General features: G+C 46.4%; 1 protein-coding gene and 1 long non-coding RNA gene across 9 annotated transcripts in view; one reads left to right on the top strand and one right to left on the bottom strand.

The window, feature by feature from the left end:
• LOC124336848 (multiple PDZ domain protein-like) overlaps nucleotides 1-23774 on the bottom strand; it is a 32988-nt gene that overhangs the window by 7944 nt on the left and 1270 nt on the right. For 4 of the 8 annotated variants that reach the window (XM_046790664.1, XM_046790669.1, XM_046790671.1 and 1 more), the window contains exons 4-25: nucleotides 23560-23675; nucleotides 17525-18134; nucleotides 16259-16393; nucleotides 16005-16163; nucleotides 15164-15397; nucleotides 14841-15081; nucleotides 14290-14765; nucleotides 14012-14174; nucleotides 13490-13878; nucleotides 13101-13343; nucleotides 12698-12973; nucleotides 10689-10781; nucleotides 8076-8530; nucleotides 7362-7502; nucleotides 6534-6554; nucleotides 4528-4840; nucleotides 4291-4443; nucleotides 4092-4187; nucleotides 3777-3902; nucleotides 3437-3700; nucleotides 3256-3369; nucleotides 3078-3168 (exon numbers count right to left, since the gene is read on the bottom strand). In XM_046790664.1, coding sequence (XP_046646620.1) covers nucleotides 3078-3168; nucleotides 3256-3369; nucleotides 3437-3700; nucleotides 3777-3902; nucleotides 4092-4187; nucleotides 4291-4443; nucleotides 4528-4840; nucleotides 6534-6554; nucleotides 7362-7502; nucleotides 8076-8530; nucleotides 10689-10781; nucleotides 12698-12973; nucleotides 13101-13343; nucleotides 13490-13878; nucleotides 14012-14174; nucleotides 14290-14765; nucleotides 14841-15081; nucleotides 15164-15397; nucleotides 16005-16163; nucleotides 16259-16393; nucleotides 17525-18134; nucleotides 23560-23675 — 4909 coding nt within the window. Of the gene's footprint in view, nucleotides 1-3077; nucleotides 3169-3255; nucleotides 3370-3436; nucleotides 3701-3776; nucleotides 3903-4091; nucleotides 4188-4290; nucleotides 4444-4527; nucleotides 4841-6533; nucleotides 6555-7361; nucleotides 7503-8075; nucleotides 8531-10688; nucleotides 10782-12697; nucleotides 12974-13100; nucleotides 13344-13489; nucleotides 13879-14011; nucleotides 14175-14289; nucleotides 14766-14840; nucleotides 15082-15163; nucleotides 15398-16004; nucleotides 16164-16258; nucleotides 16394-17524; nucleotides 18135-22237; nucleotides 22413-23559; nucleotides 23676-23774 lie in introns of those variants that run through there. The other 4 variants (XM_046790668.1, XM_046790665.1, XM_046790672.1 and 1 more) reach the window with 4 other exon arrangements.
• LOC124337385 lies at nucleotides 8538-11094 on the top strand. The gene is made up of 2 exons (XR_006917297.1): nucleotides 8538-9736; nucleotides 10456-11094. It is a non-coding gene; the product is annotated as an uncharacterized LOC124337385 (long non-coding RNA).

Raw genomic sequence — 23774 nt, 5'->3', positions numbered from 1 at the left:
AACATTGCACACACTGTCTGTTTCTCTCCAATCTCGGCCGACATGCTCCGGTCTAGATCTTATTACCGTAGAACGAAGATATCGACCCAGGACGACTGGGTTGAAAAAAATAAAAAAATAAATAAAACTAGCGAGAAAAATGTTTGAAAAATAAAAAACACGAACAATTCTCAGCGAGTTAAAAAAAGAAACTGATTGTCCGTTCAATCTCTCTCTCAAATCTACCCCCCACTATTCGTATTTTTTGGCGGAGATAAACGGAGTACCTAGTCTTATTATATAAAGCAGCTGGGCCCCCTCCCAGCGAGAAAAAGAAGCAAAAAAAAAATTCCGATGACAAAGAAAAACGTGCTTTCATCCATTTCGAATAATCTTCTTCTACTTTTTTAATTTAATTTCTTTCTTTTTTTGGGCGGTTGGAAGGAAGTTCCACCGCGTTCGATTGAGCCGCCCAGAGACGCACCCAAAAACCTAATCATCGAGGAGAGAAATGAAAAGCCACACACACACGCACAGGAGGACGAAAAAAAAAAAAAAAATATTTGTGCGGAATAAGGAAGAAGAAAAAAGAGAAAAAAATTTGTTTCCTTTTTTTCTTTTTCCCTTTTCCTCCACTCTGTTACACCCTTCCGGCGGCATGCAGCAACAGCGGGAGCATATTTTGTGTACATAAACAAGTGAATAAAAAAATATATAAAAAAAAAAAAGAACTGCCTTAGAACTCCTTCTTCTTCTTTTTCTTAGCTTCTATGAAAATCTAAAGGCAAAAGTAAACCGAGTCGTCGTCGTCTTTGGCTGTCGTTGTCGGGTGAGCTCCTCGGGAATGAATAACGAGTCGACGAGTGGGAGGGGCGCGGCGGGAGCCGGAGCCCCTTCATAAAACACGGAAGCGAAAAAAAAAAGAAATTCGGGTCTATCTGCTAGTAGACATCGTCCTCCTCCTCCCACTACAAACAAGGAGGGGAGAGAAGAAGAAGAAGAAGAAAGTCACGTGAAAGGCGGGAGGGGATTTGAGTTGGCAGCATCCGAGAGTCAAGAGAGAGTTGCGATGGGCACAAAAGAAGAAGTCGAGTCGAGAATAAGGGAAGAAGAAGCGCTTGGGAAACTTTGAAATCGGCCCAACCCTTTGCCCGTCTTGTGTTCAAACCGGGGTGGCAGCGGCGGTGGTGGTGGTGGGAGGAGCTTAGTCAGACGCAATCACGCTTTGTTGTACACGACCCAACCAGCCGAGTAAAAGGGGGGAAAAAGAAATAGAAGAAAAGAAACGAAATTGCAACAAGACGGACGGTCCGTGTCAAGATTGGACGCCACCATTTGGCACACACTCGACCAGACCTCATGTTTCGACCCCCCCTGCCACCCACTACCCCACCCACACGGCCTGACGAGGTGATGACGGGCCAGAGAGAAAGAGAGCTGTCCGTTCTATCCATTTCTTTTCATCTGATTGCTCTGCTCCACTAATCCAATCAAACGTTTAGTACACGAGACTTCCACGACGTCTAGGATGTGCTAGACGGCCAGCAGTTAGCTAGGGTGCATACCAATCTGCGAGGAGGTCTCTCGACCATATCGATCAAAGATATCCATCCATTGCCGGCCTTACCCTTTTACCACATCGCCCAAAAAGTAGAAAAGAAAATAAGAAAAAAAGGGCAGGGTCTTTTCTTTTTCCCACCCATCGCCATTCGACATTGTGGGACATGTTAAGAATTCACGATGATGAGACAAAAGCCAACCGTTTTTTTCTTCTTCTTCTAGTTTCTCCTTTATTGTCTCGGGCGTCCGACTATTTATGGAAGCCGACAAAGAAATCCCCCACCACCTACCCTACCCTTACCCTCCGACGTAACGAACCGGCACAGTTTCCACCCACAACAAAGGGATTTTCTTTTTTTTTAATTATTTTGGAAGACGAGAGACAACTGTGATGCAATTCATCGCAGACAAGTAGAAGAATTAGAAGAAATATACCTGTTTCACGTTCGGGAGCTTCGAAAATCGTTTCCATGACGATGGGAGAGATCACGCGCTATGAATGACTGTGTCACTGTGTCACCGAATAGTGCACTAATTTAACAGCATATGAGCAGATGGGAGGGGAGGGGGGGGGGGAGATTGCGATTAGGAATTTTCAAAAACGTCACAAGAGTTCAAAGTGAACAGGAATGAGAATGGGATATACTTGAGGGGGCGTCTCTGGTTTTGTTGCTGTAATTAATTATCGACAACCAGCGGTGTAGTAGGGAGGAATCGAGCGGCTTTACCGCGAAATGTCGAATCCAAACGCGGATAAAAATGGAAACGATTTAAAGAGTCCTCGCCCTTACCCTCCTCCTCCGGGCGAAATCGTCGAGTCAACTCATCCGCAATTAGTCACGAAATAAAAATAAAGAAAATACACACAACACAGAGACTGAGATCGTCGATTCACCGCATCCCTTTTTGTTTGTTTTGTTTCCGTTCACCCGCCGAGAATTTCGAAAAAAAAAAAAATCACTAAAAAATTGGCGCCAAAATTTTTTTCAAATTTAACAACTAAATTTTTGTTCTTCCGCCGCTCGAGGATGAATTGGAAAAAAAAATTGTGACGCAAGGTAAGAACAAAGTGTCGAGAGTGATGGGAGTGATTGGTGGTCGCATCCGCACGGCGGGAAAGAGTCCGACCAACTGACTCCACACAACCCAAAGTCTCTACGGAGACGGAAGAAAGAGACGAACAAGAAGAAGAAGAAGAAGAAGAAGGAAGGAAGAGGAGGGAAAAAGAGCGAACAAGAGATGAGAGAACATGTGAATAACATCCTACAGCTACTGACGGGAGGGTATCGCAGTTTGCAGCGCTCGTTCCGGTATTGAACGGACAAGATTTCAGTGGGGACCTTCTATATTGAAGGGAAGAGAGAGAGAGAGAAAGACCCAACGGCGCCTGCGCCTCTCCTCACCGTCTACAACCTTCGGAAGCCCAGCGAAATTTCGCACACGTGCGAGCGGAAATTTAAATTTAAAATGGAAAAAAACAAAACAACTTTTGCCAAACTAAAAGTAGCCCCCCTGTAGGCATTGCGGAGTAAACTTACTTTGCGTGTAACCGAAATCATCCGGCTGGTCTGGATCGGACGCCCTTTCCGACGAGGTGAGTTTCATGTTTCCGGCGCTGGCCCGTTCAATCTGCACCAAGTCAGAAAAACAAATCAAATAAAAAGTGTTTGGAAAATTTTTTGGGAGAGTCCGGTTATAATGAGTATGACGTCAGACCTCCATTCCGGCTTCCGTGATGGTCCGCCCTTGAGTGTCTCCGCCGTCGTCGTCATCTTCGTCATCGTCTTCCGTCTGCTGGCGATTGACCACCGGTTTGGGTTCGAATCCGCTCTAAATCAATTGCGGTCGGTAAGTTTGAAAAGATCCGATTTTGTTTCAACTTTTATTTTGTTTGTACCTGGATGACTTCCGGCATGGGCGTATCACAGGAAGGAAGTCCGCTAGGAGCCACTTTGGGCAGTTCTATCGTGTTGTTCTGGCTCAAGTCGCCGTTCAGGAGCGACGGCAATGGCGTCAGGTGCTCGGCATCCGTCGTCGGCGTTTCAGCTCCTTCCGATTGGTACCGCGAGGAGACGGACGGGGCCAGCGATCCGGTGGCCGTAATGCCATTTTGATCTGGGGCCAGCGATCCGGTGGCCGTAATGCCATTTTGATCTTGTTCCTGTCAAGAGAAAAAAGAAAAGTTGAAACGTTTTGAAACAAACTTTTGAAACAAACTTGAAAAAATCAAAACGCACAAAATCGACGAGGGATTGAACCAGGAAAGTGACGCGATTTCCGGCTTTGCGGATGACTTCAACGGCTCTCTCGTGACTGGCTTCACGCAAGTCTTCACCGTCCACATCTAGAATCCGGTCACCCGTCTATTGATTTAATATTCAAAGCAAAAAAAGAAGAAAAAATAAAAAGTGAAATAACAAATGCAATAATCGATATACAGAGTGGGGGTAGTATATAGTAAGGTGTGTGGTTTGGGATGGGTGGGGGTGGGCGGGCGGGCGGGCGATGTAAGGTGGTTACTTAAGTAAGTTTGTACTCTCTAGCTCTCTTACTCTCAACTGTCCAGTGCGTCCGGCTGGGCTTTCAGGCAAAACGTTCTTGATGAAAATGCCGGTAATGGGCGCACCACTTCCCGATGCCACATCGACCTGGGGTTGTTGCGCCATGTTCCGGCGCAACGCACAGCAAGGAGATCAAAGTTAACTTTTGAGCCTCGGAGACTCGACTATTTATGTTTGAATATGAATATACCTTGCCGCCTACGATGCTGATGCCGAGGCTTTTGGTGGGGTCGCGAAGAATTTGCACACTCCGCTCGGGGCCCCAGTGCCGTGAATAGATGGCCATCATTCCGCTAGTTCCGTTCGTGGCGGCCACGGGGGGATTGGCGCTGGGATTCGCCACCTGTTTTTTTTTCCAATCGAATTTCAAATTGAATCAAACAAAACAAATAAAACTCTGTAAAAGTCTAAAGAATTAAGTAAATACCTGTACGGTGGTGGTAGAGATTGAAGACGAAACAGCCGGTTCCTGCTGGACTGCTGGATCGATAGGCAACTGCGGCGACTCGACTCGTTTCGACGCTGGAAGACCGTCTCCTAATTCCGGCTGGGCCACCTCCTCCTCCTCCGACAGCAGCAGCAGCTCAGACTCCTCTAGTCGGCTGTCCTTGGACTCGTGCTCGCTAGCTGTTGCTCCTACGGCTCCTTCGGCTCCTGACGGTGTCGGTGGCAGCGTCGCCGAGTTGATTTCTTGCACTTCCGGGTCGATTCTTGGCGATGGCACCGTCACCGAAGGCGAGCTGAACAGAGGGGACCGTGTTTAAAGACAGATTGGCAATAAACAAAATCATCCAGCGCACACGCAACAACAGCGCAACAACAGCGACAAACAACAATTTAAAAAAAGAAAAAGAAGAAGAAAAAAATCAACCAAAATGCACTATATTATTATGATAAGTAATTACGTAGTAAAATGCAAATAGCAAAAGTCGGTGAGAGCGCGCGAAATTCAAAAACTTCAAAAAGATCACACACACACACACAAGAGGGGGAGAGTGCAGAGTACAAAGAACAAGGGCGAGAAACAACCGGCAATGAAAGAAAAGGGAAAAAAAAAGGAAAAAATTGGATTCCGTGTAAAAATATTGACATCCGTACAAATAATAAAGCCAATGGAGAGTGTAGAAAAGGAGAAAAATAAAAAGATAGAGAGAGAGAGAGATAGAAGGGCTTCTTTTCGTTCTCTATCTCTTTCGCTTTCATCGATCCATTCGTATAGCAAACGGATTTAATAAAAGGTAACTGGATTACAATCCTCCCTTTTGGCTTTTTCCCTTTTGTATTCCGTGGGATTGGGTGGGGAAGGGCAAGAGGAATTCCAAAAGAGGAAAAAAAAATTGACATATACCGAAAAGCTTCTAGTTTTTAAAAATGTCAAAAGCAAAGAAGAACCGGAATTTTGAATGAATCAAAAAAGCGACAAATCAAACAAAAACAGAAATAAAAAAGACGAGAGCTCAGCGGGGGGGCAGCAGCATTTTTTTCCTCACCCAAAAAATTGTGTCGAGCAACTTCACCTGTGGTGTGTCTGTTAGCAACTAGCCGGGCAGCGTTTTTAAGGTCTAAGTTTTCACGCTCCGGCCCTTTGGAACAAGTCGGATCTCTCTCTCTCTCAAGACACACACACACACGCGCACACACACAAACACAAAGAAAGAAAATGTTTCGCTTCTTCTTCTTCTTCTTTCAAATGAGAAGTAGAAGAAAAATAAACCAAAATAGGGCGGGCAATGACATGCACATTGGGAGGGGGAGCGAAAAATTTGTTGGAAATGTTTGCCGAACAGCCGTGCGGGTGTTCGTCCGTCGCCAAACGGCCAGCGAGAGAAAATGGAGGCCCGCGGAATAAGTTGATATCGGGAAAAAGGAGAGTCGGGAGAGACTTGCCCAGCTCGACCGCCCAAAATGGCAAACACATGGACACAGCAGCACACTGCTGGGCCTTCCGTCAAGTATTTCGCCAGGTTTCCCAACTCTAGACCTTTTTAAGGGCTCTTCCCTCTCTCTCTCTCTTTCTCCCACTCTTCTTCATAATTGAATTGTGTGTGTGAGTGAGAGAGTGAGGTACACAGAAGAGTGTCGCGTCCGTATACAATCGAGCGCAAGCGCAACCCTGGCCCAGTCAACAACCGAATAAAGGAGCCGAAAAGTGGGAATCATTTTAACCTTTTTGAAAAAGGCGAAATAAAAGAGAAAAAAGTTTGGGTGATTGTTGGGTTCGATCGGAGCGACACGCGATGGCGAATTCCCCGACATGCAAACACACACACGAAGAGACAGAAACATGCGCATGCGACGGCCAGCAGTAGAAAAGACAGGAGCCGAAATATAGATGAGGAGAAAAATATAGAACGGGGAAAAATGACACTAGAATCTTTGATCGTTCGTTCTCTTTTGTTTCTTTTTCTCTGCCTTGTGCAAATTTCTTCTTACCGATAATATTGCGGGTATATCCTGGCGGATGGAAATGAATAACAGTTTTGCCATTCGTGCGAAGTAGCGTGAAAATGAAACGGAATAAAAAAAAGAGAAAGAAAGAAACGAGAAAAAAGAAGAAAATGAAGAGAAATGACCCGTAGTAGAAGAGAAGAAAAAAGAACAACCGTGACACAAGAAACAGACCCCCTCACAAGGACTTGAATATTCACGCACGCGACCGGTCACGGTCGCCATTTTTATGTCCTTGTCAAATCTACACCACTTCAACATTCATTTCTTTGCGCTCCTCGACTTCGTTCGTTTCTTTTTTGTTTTTCTGTTGCCTCTTTTCTTTAGCGCATGATCGATTCTCACAATTTCGTTTGTTTTGTTGTATACATCTGTTTTGGTTTTTTGTCTGTGTGTGTGCGTGTGTGTATGCCTCTCTCGCTCTCTCAGGTAAGAAAAGAAAAAAAAAATAGAATGTGCAAAATATTTGACCAGTCAAAAAAAAGTGAATGAAATTAAAATTAAAATAAGGGACTGCAAAAATGGTTTGATTTTGTTTTGTTTTCGGAAATTTGCCGAAGGCGGTGCAGATGTTTTTTATTGTAAATTGATTTCTTTGCATCATTTTTTTTAAAGTGTGTAATAAAAAGAAGAAGAGGGAAGACGTAATTTGTGTGAATAGTAATCGAAAAAAAGAATTTTAAAAAATCAAGTGTGTGTGTGTGTGTGTTTTGGTGTTGTTGAAGTAGTGTAAGTGGTAAGTATTTAAAATTTAAAAAAAAGTTCCGTCTATCAAGGAGAAATTCTGGGTAGAGGTTGTTTTGTTTTGATTACCTAGTCATAGTGGTGGTGGTGGTGGAGGAAGAGGAAGAGGGTTTGACAACAGAGGCATTACTATCCATGTCTTGGGCGAGCTGCGTCATCAGCGTCGTTTGGCGGTAGATGGCCGCGTCGCCAGCCGGGATGTACACAATACTGCAAATTAAAAATACAGACAAATAATAATTAGAACTCGATTTCATTTCTTGATTTTTCAAACATAAATAACAAACTAGAGTCCAATCAGCAGTTTTGTTTGGTTAGTTTTGTCTGAATTTTTGTTGTTCAACTTTTTAGTTTTTATTTTCTCCGAAGGAAATCGATACTCGGCCGCTGTGTCCGTTTCTAATTCAGTCGTGTACTGTACAACAACAACAACTCCACTTTAGGGTCGCGAAAACATCCTCCCACTCACTCGCTTACGCACTCAATCCCCCCACGTTCGTATCTTAAGCTTCTTTTCCTCATTACCCAAAAGTCAAACTTTAGAGTGAAAAGTTTTCAATTGCAGCCAAAAATGCCCGGAGGGGATGCCAACAACATAATGTATGCGGAAAACTTCTTAACGCGGCAGTTAACCGCCACTCCTTGCGTTCAACATCCTAATGACGTTACGATTTACGAACGTTAAACATTTACAATTGGCTGCAGCTAAGGCAAATCATTCAAAATTGTGTATCAATTTAAATTTAAATAATCAATTTGAATATTTAATCATTTTTATTTTACCTGACGTCGGTGCTGACGAGCTGCGTCCGCCGCAAGATGGCGCGTGCCTGCGCGTTGGTGGCGAACCTCATCGTCTCGTGATTGACGGAAACGAGAAAGTCGCCCGTGCGGATGCGACCGTCCCGGTGGACGGCTCCGCCCTTAGCCACCGAAGTCACCAGGACGCCGCTGCCCCCGCCGTCCACCACTTCCACGTTGATGCCCAGCGGATCGCCGCCCTTCTTGATCCGGACCGTCCGCTCCAGCGCCGACGGCAGCGGCCCTCCTTCCGACATTCCTCCGCCACCCGGATGGTGATAGTGATCGAATGCGGACGATCCCGAGCTGAGCAGAAGCCGCTCCGTGGCCACGTTCACCAAAAGCGGATTAGGCATTTCAGATTCAGACGAATCCGTATCAGGAGGCTCCGTCTGCGGCAGTGGAGGAGGTGGAGGAAGCGCTAAAACCGACTGCTCCTGAAAACAGCAAAACATTTAATGAACAAATCAGCTGCCGAGAGACCAGAAAGAGCTAAGTGGGCAAGACCAGTAGCAGTTCCAGAAAAACCGGACAAAAATTCCTTCCAGTATCTCCTTTTCCGGGGTCCAGTCATACCCGTAACGTTAACTAAACTGCCCGTTTTAATTTTTGATTTGTCCGACGAGATTCTTTAGCGGGCAGATGCAAGTCCCCGGCCACACTGTTCCGCTATTTATTAGAAAAGGCCCGCAGGGGACGTGAGTCTTTAAAAAAAAACTAAAAACCGGTTCTTCTTTTTTCTTTTGGTTCGTGAAACGGAAAAGAAGATGGACTCGGGAGTCAGCCGGGCGACGACGTCGTCATCATCATCATCAATAATATAACCAGCACCACACAAAAGAGTTTTTAAAGATTGCCAGCAGCAGCAGCAGCAGCTGGAGTTGAAACGTTTCCCACACATCACTACGGAATCTGGATGCGTTTTTCTCTTTTCTCGGTACCCTTTCGGTGATATTTGGTGGTCGGACCACCACCACCACCACTACCACCGCCGCCATTCTGAGAAAATAAAAGATTCTCTTCTATTTCTGTCGCCTCATTATCGAGATAAGTTCCCCCGAAAAAGTTTCCCATGACATCCCCCAGCTCAGACTGCTGTCCGTCATTTGTGTTGTTGAACAACAGCCTGGCGGAACCATAGACCTCATCCATCGCTCCTCACTCCCCGAAATGAACAAAAAAAAAAAGCGGACATTGTGCTACTACTATCCTATCCATCTCTATCTCGAATGAACATGTATACACGAAAAATGTAGTACACCCACAATTGTTGATGAGAGAGAGGGGGCCCGTCTCTCTCTCTCTCCAACCGGACACGGAATTTCGCCCCGGAGCGAGGATTACCTGTCTCTCTCTCTCTCTGCGGCTAACGCCCTCTCAGAGTGCGTATTACATCCAGGCAACCAACTGGCATTCGCTCATTCGTTACAGACAGCGTCGGGTGTTGTTTAAGATAGTCGTAGGGATTCATCGCCAGAGCGCGAGTGCCTCTTAGCTCGGAGAACCTCCAAAACTCGGGAAAATGGGAGATATTTCCGCTGTTGTTTTATTTTCGTTCAACATTTTTTTCGAGCAGTTGCCAGTTGGGACGTCGAGCTGGGAGGACGCCGATGGAGAGACGGGAACGACGCCAAAGTACTCAGGTAACGTGTAACCATTTTTCTAAATTATTCGATTATCAAGAAATGTGATGAAAGAAAATCAAATCGGACGGGAATTTACCTCAAATTTCGCACCCACAAAACCCACAGAAAAAAAGATTAAAACCTTTGACAATTAATTTCAATTCCTATCTCGTATTCCCACGCTGTATGTAGATAATACTTGTTTTCATTCCGGTTTGACTGCGGCCGGCAACAAAACAAAAAACAAGTTACCGGATTGTCCAGAAAGAGCTAGTTTTGAGTTTTACCGTTGGCCCCTGGGTTATTATTTGATTCCTTTTTTTCAAAATTGAATTTTTGGTTGTATGTCTTCTGTTTCTTTGATTCTTTTTCATCGACGGGAAACAAGCTTTCGAAAAATAATTGGTTTCCTGGTTCATCATCATTATTATGACGTTATTAGAAACAAATCAAAAAGAGTCACGGGGAAAGAAAGAAAGACAATAAAAAAGAACCCCCCGTGTGTGTCACACACATAATTTTCTACAGGAAGTGCGGCAGCGGCAGCGCTACGGCTTCCTTCCATTCCGACACGCCCACCTTTCCTTTTGGCTTTTTTTGATTTTCTTTTTCTTTTTTTAATCTATTTTTGGGGATTCTATTTTCAGTAGTTTTTGTGAGATACTTTCCAAGGGGGAATACTACAAAAGCTGTTGTTGATTTCATCATTTAACTATTTTCTCTTTTTACTCTAACAGGATAGGAGGGCGGACGGATGACGATGGCGCATCTATTAACGGAATTGACTCTTTAAACCTGAAATGGGGGTCCTGTCGCTGTTGGATTTCCTAATTGAATCCATTGCGAAAAAGGCACGTGAGAAACGTCGAGGATAACGGACCAGTCGATCGGCGGAAAACAAATTAAATAATAAAAACGAGGGTCCCAAAATGTCAAAAGTAGAAATCAAAAGTGGAGTAAATGAGCTCACCTGGACTTGGTAGACGTACTCGTCCTCGCTGCTGCTGTTGCTGCTACTACATTCACTACTCCTACTACTGGAAGAACGGTTGATATCGTGTCTCTAAAAGAAAATGTCAAGAAAAAAAATAAAAATAAACATAACGGAAACAATTATCGGGAAAAAAAAATACACTTGCAACCATTTTGTGTGTCTTCAAATTGTTTCGTAAAAAAAAAAATAGAAAAATGGGAAGAGAAATTCATTCTGCCGGAATCGTATAAAATAAGGTAAGTAGAATCTTAATATTTATATCCAATACACGAGTCTGAAATTAAAAAGTTTTTCTGGAAGTCCTTAAAAAATTCATTTCTTCCTTCCCGAAAAAAATGTCGTCCACACATAAACGACCCGTTCAAATAAATGTTTGAAACGACCGGGGGTTTTTTATTTCATTTTTTTCACGATCGCACGGTGGGCGGATGCTATCGGATTGCCGTCAAGGTGAACTCAAATAACACAAAGGTGGGTGGAGTACATTTCCATTCGAAAAATCACCGAATGCCCCAACTCTTCCGCGCTGCCATCGAACCGGTTTTTTTCCTTTTCTTTTGACTCTTCCAAATGTCATTCAATTTTCGTTTTTCCAATTTCCTGTTTTCTTTATTTCTGTATATCATCCAGTTCCCAACGGGATTATTAAGAGAAGCTGCAACATAAATTTTTTTTTCCTCAATTCTATCTCATCGATTTTTTAAGAGACAAATTTTTCAAAAGGGGTAAAAAGAAAGAGAAGATAATATTCAAACAAAGAAAAATCCTTCCAAACTACGACATCCGGATGATTATTATTAATCAGGACAATATGAGAAAAGAAGAATAGAATAAGAAAGAAGAATTACGTTGAGATTAGAGAGAGGCTCTGATTGAAATTCGCTACGATTATTTGAAATTTGATTTTTGTTTGGTTTTTGGTTATTAGAAATTAGGAGGGATTGATGTTCTTGGGGGCCGAGTAAGGGCGAGGAGCGTAGACCAACGAGTGGAGGACGACGCCCGTGGTAGAGACCGGCCGGCTGATGATGGACGGCTGAGGCGACGGGCAAGCGGAAGCGGCCGGGACGACGTCGGCGTCGTCCGTCACAATCAGCACTGGGGGTAAGGTAGGCGGAAGCGAGGGCGGCTGGCCGTCGTCGTCGTCGTCTTCGTCGTCTTCCTGCGACTCGCCGTCGTCGACATCCAGGACGGATGCAAAGACTTTCGTCATCCCCAAGCCTAAACCTCCTCTTCCTCCAGCTCCGCCCGCTCCGCTTTCAACGTCTTCAAAGTCCGTGTTGTCGTCCGTGTCGTCGAACGAGCAGAACTCGTCCTGGACGGGAGTGGGACTTTTCGGGACCAGTAACTCATCGTCGTCGTCGTCATCGTCGTCAAGGCCGGAATTGCCTTCGCCGTCGACGACGTCGTCCTCCGACAGCTCCACTTCGTCAATTATCTGCGAGGCGACGACAAGTTCAACAACAACAACAACAACAGAGCCAATCGTTGAAGAGTTTGGTCGTGGGGCAGGCCGAGGAGCAGAGGACAAACAAAATAAAAATTCTAAGGATTTTTTTTTTCATACGGATAGACGAGGATTTTCGATTTGATTTGTTTGCCGGAAGTAGTAGTAGCAGTAGTGGTAGTATAGTAGCGGAAGTAGAAGTGGTAGTTGTCGATACGATTTTTGTTTTTAACTACACCAGACGAGCGCCAAATTATACCTACTGGGACCCGAAAAACTTCCAACTACGGATCGTATTAGCCTGTACCGGGGGGGATATGGTGGATGGGAGGATCAAATGTTCCAGGAAATATATAAAAAAGAATCGAGAAAAGACAACAACAACAACAACAAAATAATAATAACCCCCCAAACCAAGCGCGGACTCTAGCGGTCAGGATGAGCAGTAGTTTAACAATATAGCGTCGACATTTGTGACGGGCAGCAACAACAACAACAACAACTTGGGTAAGTTGGTTGGTTGGTTTGATCAACTTGCCTGCATCTCGGAAGCCCCTGGAGCGCCAGCCGGGCCGCCGTTGGAGCCGCTCTCGTTGAGCGAGACGGGATGCGGCTTAGCAACGCCAATCTGAACGAGGCCGCGAGGCGCGCCCTTCAAAACCTGGACGGCTTCGTCGAGCGAAGCGTTCTCCAAGTTGATGTCGTTGACGAAGAGGAGCCGGTCCCCGGGGATGAGACGGCCGTCTTGCTGCGCAACTCCGCCAGGCACAAGGCTGCGGATGACGATGATGGTCTCGCTGGGATTCATGGGATCCTGCGACCGACGAGCAAATCAAATCAAACAAAATGAAGAGATAAATAAAAAGAAAAGAAAGGAAATGCTGGCGATGGATGATGACTACTGAGCTGCTGGGCCAAAATAAGAAAAAGAAAAAAAGTACCTGATAGTCTAGAATGGAGAAACCTAGTCCACGCTCGCCTTTGACGAGTTCGATGACCTGCGGTTCAGAGCTCCACGTGGCGAGGCCGCTGAGCGGCTCCAAGCTGCGCGATCGATGGCTCTTTGAGAGCGGCGAGTCAGCAGCCGGCGACACCGAAGTGGAAGCCAGCGAACCGTCGGATTTGGCTTTCACCAATCGGTCGCCAGGCGGAATCAGGCTCTGCAGGCTACCTCCGAGGATATTCTGCGACAGACAGACGAGACAGACGAGACGAGACAGAGAAAGTTAATTATCAAAACTGAAAAAAGGCTTTTTTAATGCGGATCATCATTCCGGCTTCCGGAAATGAACGTCCAGTCCAGCCGCATGTTCTGTTTTGTTGTTTTTACCCTAGAGGCGAAGGCCGCTCGATCTTGGGTGGCATCGATTGGCCGTGAAGGCAGCTGGGTGGGCAGCAGGTGGGTCTGGCGGCGGGCGCAAACCATCCGCACAGACTGCGGAAGATCTTTGAGAATGGAGACGACTTCGACGTGGCTGAGGCCAAGCAGTTTGCGTCCGTTGACCTCCAGCAGCTCGTCGCCGCTGTGCAGGATGCCGTTGGAGCCGACGGGCCCTTCGGGCAGGATCGAGCGGATGTAGTGATGCGGTCGAACTTCGCGGCCTTCTTCCACATCGACCGTGCCTTCCAGGCTGATACCCAGTCCTCCGGAAGGCTGGAACTTGGACAGCTGCGCCACCACAATGTCCACGTCCTCCTCCACCATCGATCGCCATTTGGCTGTTGGGAAAAATGTCAAAAGAAACTTTCATTCAAGTATTTTCTCTCTTGCCCACAGACTTTTTCCTTTTTCTTTTCCTTTTTTCTTCTTTTCATCAAATTGAAACGAAAATTGGAAAAGGGGAAACCTTACCGATAATGGCTGCCTCGCATTGCGGCGAGAGTTGGGCAGAGTAGACGTGATCGATGAGCTTCTCAAGCTCTTCCGGCGACAGCGATGAATAATCCAGAGCGTTACTTGGCGAGGCGAGAGGGTCGAATCGATCCAGATCCATCAATTGGTCAGACTCGGGTTCCTATGCGTACAAAAGAAAGAAAAAGTAAATAGAGAGATCGTCAAACAACTTTTTTTCTTTTCTTCCATTCGCCCGGCGGACCATATTGAAATGATCTGATTGGCTATAGACGTACAGGCACTTGGGGTAGGCGAGGGCTGGCGTCGAGACTGTCGACGCGCTCGTGATGATGATGCGGCTGTGGCGGCTTCTGCTCCTGGCCGTTGAGAAAGACGGAAGGAACATCTGGTTTGGGATCTTGAAAGACGACTGGCAGGGCCGGCGGAGGAGACCGCGGGATCGTTGGAGGTGGTGACGCAGGAGGCGGAGACGGAGGCCGGTACGAAGGAACGGCGGGCGTCACCGTGGCGATCGTGCTCTCGGCCATGGCCTGCTGGAGTTGATCGTACTTGGGTCCGCGCAAGTAGCGGGCCAGCGTCAGGCAGACCACCTGGCCCGTGCTCCGCAGCACCTCGACGGCCTGGTGGTTGTTGAATCCTCGTAGAGACTGGTCGTCGACCTCGACAATCTGGTCGTTGATTTGAATCCGGCCAGAGAGATCCGCAACGCTGCCCGGATTAATACTCTTGACAAAGATGCCCGACAGTTCCTCTGCGTCAATCAAATTGCGGATTAAAATAAAAATTTTTTACAAAAACATCTTCCGGCCAACTAAATAGTCTTTACCCCTTTCGCAAACGTATCCAGCTATCGTGATGCCCAATCCTTGTGCATCCTTCTTCAGCTGGACCTCAAAGTTCTCCACTTCCGGCAGGTAATCCGGATTCATGTCGGCCGTCGGGTCTGGCGTCTGACCAATAACCATTTGGATCGTCTCCATCTCCACTGTCTCTTCCGTCGTTGAGGCACTCAGGTGGGAGCCGCTCAACTGGATGACGGAATCACCCCGAGGCACACTGGAAGTAACCTGCCATCCATAATCAAAAATTAGCCGCTCCCGTCTCGTATCATTTCAATGAAAAAAGGTGAAATCGTAGGAAAAAACTTGCATGGAGTTGAACGTCCGACTGCTGCAATTCGAGCGTCGGCGGAGTGAAAATGAACCGGTCATCGAATCCGTCGATGGACAGCATGGCGGCGTTGTTTTCTAGATCGACGGCAGCGCCGACGAAAGGGTCAACCACTTGGAAGGCTCCGTTTTGATGCATGGCTAAATGTCTTTCCAGCTCTTCCGGATCGCCCAGCACTTTGGTGGGAACGATCGGCGCGCTACTGCTCATGCCCTGGATTATATTTCAAATAAATGCAAAGAGTTAAAGAAACATGGAACCAAATAAAATAAAAGATTTGCAATAAAAACATCAGAAAGATTCGCCGGCATCGATCTTAAACAATTCTCCCACACCCCCACACTTTTCTTCTTTTTTGTTTTTTTTATCTATTCCGGCGGGCCGCCTACCCGTGTGGAAGCAGAGCTCTCTCCTATCGGGAGAGAGAGATATTTATCAACTCGACTGTATAAACTGCGATTTCTTCTTCCATCGGAAACGTTCGCAACTACGGCGGAAGAGTGACAATAAACGATTCAAAGAGCCGGAAGGGGGGGGGGGGGGGGGGGGCTTTCAAATAGGTTTGGAAGCGGGCCCATTACGCGCCAAAAACATTCCGTTATCGCGAGGGGATAAAAACAAAAAAAGAGGAAGCCGGAAATCGACAACTATGATTTCTCCTTTCCTTCTTTTAAGATCGCCAAATCTCCGCTCGGACAATTTCAATTCGACAACTTTTTGTCGGTTTCTATTTGGCGACCGGCCCAAAAATAAACAACCGACGTCTGAAGTTGAAAATCAAATGGTGAAATATTTGAATAGATTGGATGTTTTGTGTTACCTGATAATCGGGAGATGTGGGTTCGATGGGTCGGGCCACGACCAGACGGACTTGTGTGCCAGACTGGCGCAAAACGGCCGCCACTTGCTCCGAGCCCATGCCGCGCAGGCTGACTTCGCCAATCTGAAGGATATGATCTCCACTCTGTAATCGTCCATCCTATGAAAGCGCAAGAGAAATTCAATTAACACACGCCCAAAGCTTTTTCCACCAAAGAAATCAATCGAAAATCAATCAAAAGATTTGAATGATACCCGATCAGAAACTCCGCCGGGGACGATGGTTTTAACGACAACGCCAGTACTCCGCCCACCGATGATACCGAAACCGAGTCCGGATCCATCGTTGATTAGATCGACCACCTCAACCTGGGCCCACTCTGTGTTGAGCTGTCAAAAGTGATGGATGAAAATCAATTAGATCATTTGACATTTTGAAATGAGAAAAGAAAAGAAAAAAGATGAAAAAAGACTGGGACATCCTAACCCCCGGACGGCAATCAAGATGGAAGAGTGAGAGAGAGATGGGGACCCCTTGTCAAAAATAGAAAAAGGACGAGCCGAAGTCGTTGACAAGTGAAACGATTTCAAACTTGTGGCAGGACGGCCAAAAGAAAAAAAAAAAGAAGATGGACGAAGGCAACGAGGCGTGACTAATCTGCCTCATTGGCAAGTGCCTCAAGTGGACGAGAGGGATAGACACAATCGAGACGCATAAGGAGAAAACGATGAAAGCGACAATGCGAATCGGGGTGGGGTGGACCAACAGGGGGGGAGCGTCAAATTAAAAAACAAAGGTCCGATCGTGGGTTACTATAGCAACCACATTTTACGACAATGCGGACGATCCTGCAGCAGCAGCAGCTGGACAACCATCTCACAGCGATAGATCCACCCAAGCCTTTTTTTCTATCTTCGGTTCCTATCGATAGCTCAAATATCAACCCCAGAGGGGGGGGGAGATGGTGGTTTGGATCGATGAGCGAATAAATGTCATTCCCCAGCCAAAGGCAGTTTTTAATCAAAAAAAGAAAAGGGGTAGCGGTGGTGGTGACGATGGATATTTCCTTCCATTCACGCTGGCGGGGTGGTGGGGGTTGCACAAACTTGTAATTAAGAGATGAGCGCCGCGCATTCATTAGCTAACGAGCTGACACTGTTAAGTAGGACATACTCCAAAGTCTCTCTTTTTTTTCCCCATCGAAAATGAGGAAACGAGGAGAAACATCTTCTGCGAACAAGACGAGACGAGCAGCAGCAGCAGCAGCAACACGTTCAGACGGCATTAAAACCAACTTTTTTTCTTCTTTCCGGCCCGGCCAAAAGGAGGGAAACGAGCCCAGACACACACACAAAGGGAGTTGAGCGAAATTAGTCGAGCTGCAAGCACTTGCTATAAGAAAAAGTTTTCAAGAGTGATGGGTGGGGGGGCCTACAAACTTTTGCCCTTAAAACTTTGCTGGGCCAAAAAATAAAGAAGGAAAGGATAGAAAGAAAAAAGAAGAGAGTAGTATTGCACACCACCATATCGCCTCCAGTCTTGGATCCGTCACTCAAGGCGGAAGGTGAACGGCCGAGAGATGGGGCCGCTAGACTGGCGGTGGTGATGATTTCAACCACGTCGACACCGTTGTTGTTCTTGATTGGATCTGTTGTCGTCAAAGTGGTGAACGACGTCGGCGACGAGGACAACAAAGGAGCCGCCGGTGGCTGTTGTTGTTGTGGCAGAGCTGGTGGTTGAGGCGAAGCCGATCGAGAAGAAGATGAGGCAGCAGCGGCACTGTGCTGACTACTTTGACTGCTGCGGCTTCGAGTGCTGCTGGCCGGCGATGACAGCTGCTGCTGCAACTTGTGCTGCTGCTGCTGCTGCTGCTGAGTCTTTTCTTGCTGGATCAGTTGCTGCTGCTGGGCGAATTCGACGATAGACGACGGCTGCTGCGACTGCTGGGACTGCTGCAAACTGATGAGCGGGATGTGCGGCACTTCTGGGTTGACACCGCGGGCCACTACCAAGTCGACGACGCCACGAGCCCGCTGCAAGATGCCAATGGCCGCCTGGTGCGAGATGGCCGCTTCCAGCACTTGTCCGTCAATCGCCAGGATTTGATCGCCCTCGGCCAGTCGACCATCTCTGCAACAAGAAAAAGAAAAAAACACAAAATCAAATCAAATACTAAAAGGGATCCGTCGCGTTGATAGTTGCGTGTCAACAAATGAAGAAAAGACAATTGTCTTCCACCAGGTCCTCCATCTTTGTATATACCAACACACACAACCTCCTTCTATATCCCGAAAAAAGACAACAAAAAAATCCCCTCCTTGACACTCCCCAGCGGCCTATCGATCCCGTTGTATTTTGTTCTTCTCTTTCTTTTTCTCCCACTGTGTCTTTGGCTAAGGCGGAAGAGAAAAAACGATATTTCTTTTTCTTTTTTTCTTGATCCACGGGACCAAGGGAGCAAACACACATACAAACACAGAGAGACAAAAAAGGAATCCGGATCGGATTTCTTGGCGCAATAATAAAAAAAGAATAAATAATAATAATAATTCTGAACGCCGGAGCGTGTCGAAATTCTCTCACGTCTCGGTTCTTCTTCTTCTTTCTTCCATTTTCGCAGACCGCACACAATAACCTCGGCGGAAGACAATGGGGGAGAAATAAGAAGAAGAAGATGGGCTTCCAGTCTTTCCAAACATTCCACGATTGCTGGATCGGACATTTTCTTCTTCCGCCCGTCCGGCTGTGTGTTTTTTATTTCTCAACCCCATTTTTGTGCTTCGTTCGGACGTGATGGATCCTTCCGAAATCGCATCATGTCACATCCTTTTTCCCCGGGAAAATGGAAACGAAAACGACGGAATATCCGGTGGCTATTCTCGTTTTCCCCCTCGCACACACACACACACAGGGCCGGCCAGTAGAGAAGACGAAATAGTTCCCCCCCCCCTTTCATTTTCGGGACGAGATAAAGAGAAATCCCGTGTAATCTACTTGTCCGTCATTCCAATTGCAACGAGTTTTTCTCCTTTTTTTTCCGGAATGGGGGCGGCGGGAGTGAGGGATCATTGCCACCCACAGACAGCTGGATGGGGTGGGGGTCCAGCTCAAAAGAAGAAAAAGGAATAAAACCTGGGCAGTAGGAGGGGAAACAAACAATGTGCATATACATGGGAGATCTCTTTTTAACTCGTCAATAAATCAAAAAAGAGACGGAATGAGAGCAATCAGAGCAAAAGCATCCACCAACCCCCCTCGGTCACGTTCGAATCCAACAACAACACAAGGCAGGCAAGCAAGCAAGAAGGGACTGTGGGCCGTCCGTCGTCTCTTGCTGGATCGTCATCCATCTTCCACATGCCTGCCCGACCCACCCAGCAGCGACGGGCAGAGACGGGCTAAAGGTAAACAATGGCACAGTCCACACACACACAGAAAAACATCCCGAAATGGACATGGGAAAAGTGGTTGGCCATTTTCAATCAGTAAATGGGCTTTTGCACAATTGTTGTTTCTTCTCTGTCTACGGCTGGAAAAAAAGAGAAAAGGAGCCGCTGCTGGATCGATTCATTGCGGTAACTCCTACTCCAACGCAGGGCGGATCGATAGGCGGCCACTAAAGAGACCCAGCCCCAGTCAGACGTCGTAACTGTTTCTTCTTCTTCTATTTCCGGACGAAGAAAGAAAATAGAAAGAAAGTGAGAAATCTCGATCCAGGTGAAAACGGAGAAATGGATTATTTTCAGCTCCTTTCGTAATTGAGCGGAAGACCAGAGAAAGAAAAAAATAAGAGTAGGAACCTCGAATCCAATTACAGATCCTACTGAGCTCTACATGGAACACGAGTGGTTTCAAAGTGGTAGCCTCAAGCCAACCCAGTTACCTCCCCATCCATCCAGCTCCTCCAGGAGAACATAAATAAGGTAGGACGACCCACCCAAAGTAAAAAAAAAGGGAATAAGAAGAAGGACGATCCTCCAACTCTTCATTGGTTCATCTTGTATTTCCCAGCTTTTTCTTTTTTGATCTCCTTCTTCGGGTGAAGAGCCTCCGACTGACTGGTGGTAGCAACGACGAGTGAGCGGGGGCTATATCGATCGACGATGCGGCGTCGGAAAAGGGAAAAAGGAGCAAGCGCAAACATCAAGACGACAAAAGGGGAAAGAAGAAGAAGCAAAGCTATAGCTATAGGCTAGTTATTATACAACAGACAAGAATATGACATACAGAGAGAGAGAGAGAGAGAGAAGAAAAAGAGAGAGCAAAGCAATCAAAATCCTCTCCCGAAAAAGAGTTACACGCATCCCGCCCACCGACGAGAGATAAGAATATATAACCCTAGCTCTATTTTAGGCATCCGATGCGGAATAGAGCGCGTGCGGATGAGTGAAGGAACCTTGGCGAGACAGACCTAATTTCAATAAATCACAACAACAACAAAAAACGATGGCGTCGAAAAAAAAAAGCAAATCAAAAATTCTTTTCGGGTCGGCAGGGAAATTATCCATCAGCTCGGACACGTCCATCCTTGGCAAACCGGAATCGCATTTGTAAGCCCTTCCGGCAAAAATAAATGACGATCAAACAATTTTTTTTTTTCTTCCTTTTTTATCGGGATGGAGGAAGAGAGGGAGTTTGTTCCTACACACACACACACACACACACACAAACGCAGACTCACCCATATAACAAGGTAATAACATTGCCGGCAATCTCCCTTTCTCTCTACTACTCTCCCGTCTATAAAAAAAGAGGATCGTGTGCGCATCAAATCCAATTTCCCAGTGTAATTCAATTCCACTCGAAACACAACATATAACAACATAGCCCCCCGACTGGCCGCCATTTTGCCATGGCAGGGGCCAGCACAAACAACAAAGGGACTTGTTGTAAATATGGCAATGGTCATTATATTCCCTTTGCGTTAGTAGCTTTAGACCCTCACACACACACAAACACAAGAGCCTCTTTTTTCTCTCTCTGGGCCATGGCTCAACTTGAACGCACACACACACACACTCGGGGGGGAATGAAAAATATAGAAACGGAGTAGGACACACACACATATCCAGGAGTTATTGATCAAGCAAACGGAATTGCTGGATCATTCAGTCGACCATATAAAGAAGCACGATCCTCTCTCCAACCGAGAGGAGAACTGCATCCGCCCTTTTCTTTTTAAAATTTTATTTTGTGAAATCATCAGCAACCAAATTTGCCTCTTTCCTTTTATTATCTTCGTCGTCGGGTATTGTCCGTTTGGCTTTTCCAGCTCAATGCATCACGTTCGCTCAACAGCCAATGTGAACCATCCGCTCGGGACGGGAGGGGTGGAAAAAAAATATGGTAATCAATAAAGTTAGTTGGAAAAAGAAAAAAATCAAAAATCCTTTTTTTTATTCCGGCAGGATTTTTCTAGGCTTTAAAAACTTTTTTTCTTTTTTTCAATTAAAACTTTTTGGTTTGTTTTTTTTTTATTGGGGAGAGTCTACCATCTTGATTCGACCACGCCCCTATTGTGTGTGTCTAGCCATTTAGAAAAATCTCGATCGGAATTTAACTTTGGAAAATAAATTCAAACGTGGACCGGATCTGACCGCCGACCGGTTATAACGTCACGGTCTCCACATACAAATCGATTCCCAACTTGTAGCGCCCATTGCGGAAACCAGAGTTGCCCAACGCTTGTATTTTTTTTTCCCCACGATACAATAGTCCGACCAATCCCGTTGGTCCACCACCTCATTCCGGCCCTTCCTTTTGACAATAAGAAACAGACGATCAAAAAACGTTTCAAAAGCCATCGCCAACAAATCGACTAGAGACCTTCTAGCTGGGTGATGTGCGTGCGTGCGTGCCTGTGTGTGGGTGGATGGGCTGTTTTGTTTTCATTTTGCGCCTGCGTTTCGTTAAGACTCCGGCCCTCTCTCTCTCCCGGGCTAGGACCCGGAATGGAAACAACTGTCATCGCCAACAGTCGTCTCAAAAAGAAAAAGCCAAGTTACATCGCGCTCGCCTGCGAAAATCGCCAAATAACCGCCAGCACAAAAACGACTCTTGTCTCTCAAAGTTTAGCGGGTCGTGACAAACCAACTCGACTCCCCCGCGACACACACACCGAAAAAATACAAAAAATAAAAGACGCGCGTGTACAACTACTACTCCCAGTTTTTGCCTATTTTATAGTTGCAGCAAAAACCCGGTCCCCCACAGGAGGAAGAAAAAGAATATACCTATCGATCGGTGCTCTCTCTCTCTGCCTTCCACCAGTTGTTGGATGGGGGTGGGCGCAGAACAGAACACGAGTTTTTGTGCGTGTGTGTGTTAAAAGGAAGAAGAAGAAGAACTCTGGGGCGCGTGTGTGTGTTTCTTTTCTTCTCCTTCCTTGTAGATGATGACACTGTCGGATTCAGCCCCGCGTGGATTTGAAAAGAGACGGGGGGCTGTTCAATCTCCCACGGCCCCCTGGAGGAACTCGGAGTCTCTTTAGTAGATAGAGAAGAGGAGGATGTGTGTTGGCCGCTATGAGGACGGCCTGCGATGTTCTCTCAACGCCATTGACCGTAAGATGAGAGAGAGAGAAAGTCGTGAGATCAATAGATGAAGGAGCTTGTTGGGAAGACTTGGCGCCCAGCTATCAGCGAGGGGGGGGAGCGACAATGACACACACACGACGACGACGATGAGGAGGAGGACCGAATTTTATCTCTTCCGCAACGAGGAAAAATAAAACCCAACACTCGAGACGGTCGTCAAAGACCACGACTCTCTAGATGCTCACAGACCCACACACACACACACACAAAAGAGTCAAGGGCGATCGAAGAGGCTCTCCACAGTTATTTTCTGGCGATTTCTTCTTCTTCTCTTTCACTTGGTGATTGGGCACACGACAAAAAAGGAAAGGAGAAATCCTTTTTTCTCTCTTTTTTGGAAATGGGCAAAAAATCACAAGGGGAACAACAATCCGTGAGATGTGAGCGGTGCGAGGACGTCGGCGGGCGTCGGCATGTCGACGCTATCGCAGAGCCCGATCGCTCAAGAACTTGGAGCTCGACTGCCATCCAGACCGATGGCTGCGTCCGCCGAGTCTGCGCCATAGAAGCCAATCTTCCCCACTCCTCTCGTCGACTCTCAACTCTTTTTCCTTTTTTCATCCGGCGATGGAGGAGGCCGACCTCAGCGCCCCACGTTGGACGATTTGAAACTTGAATGTTGTGTACGCTCAGGATTTTCCCGCTACTCGAATTCGACCTCAAAATAAAAGGGAGCAGCTCAGCAGCTCAGCGTGTGTGTGAGTCAATAGACGCCGCTGGATCTTATCCGTTGAAAAATAAATAAATAAAAGACAAGGCTCCTGTTTACTCTGGCCAACGCGCAGAGTAAATAACAAAAATAAGGGGGATAAATTCGAACGAGTTTGTGTGTGTTGATTCCCGAAGAAAATGTGTAGCGGAATTTCATTGTCGAGATCAAAAAAGAAATTGGTGCGGTTGCTGCTGAGTGGAGGAGTAAAGAGTATACACACGACTGATGAAATAAGATCTTTTCTTACCTTCCAGCGATTCCGGTTGGTTGTATCTCTTGAACGAAGATACCCAAGTCTCCTTTGTGATCTGATCTCAATCCAACGACGCTGAATCCCAAGCTTTGTCCTTCCGGCTTGTTCAGCTATAAAAGAAGAAAGAAAAGAAAAAAGAAAGTTTTTTAAAAAAATTGTTTCTTCCATGTTTTTTAAAAGATGGTAGATGGGGGGGGGGAACAAAGGCA

The sequence above is a fragment of the Daphnia pulicaria genome, chromosome 4 (genome assembly GCF_021234035.1).
Source record: "Daphnia pulicaria isolate SC F1-1A chromosome 4, SC_F0-13Bv2, whole genome shotgun sequence".
In the NCBI taxonomy this organism is placed as follows: Eukaryota; Metazoa; Arthropoda; class Branchiopoda; order Diplostraca; family Daphniidae; genus Daphnia; species Daphnia pulicaria.
The sequence above is the reverse complement of the archived record's forward strand: the minus strand, read 5'-3'. Positions and strand labels throughout refer to the sequence as shown.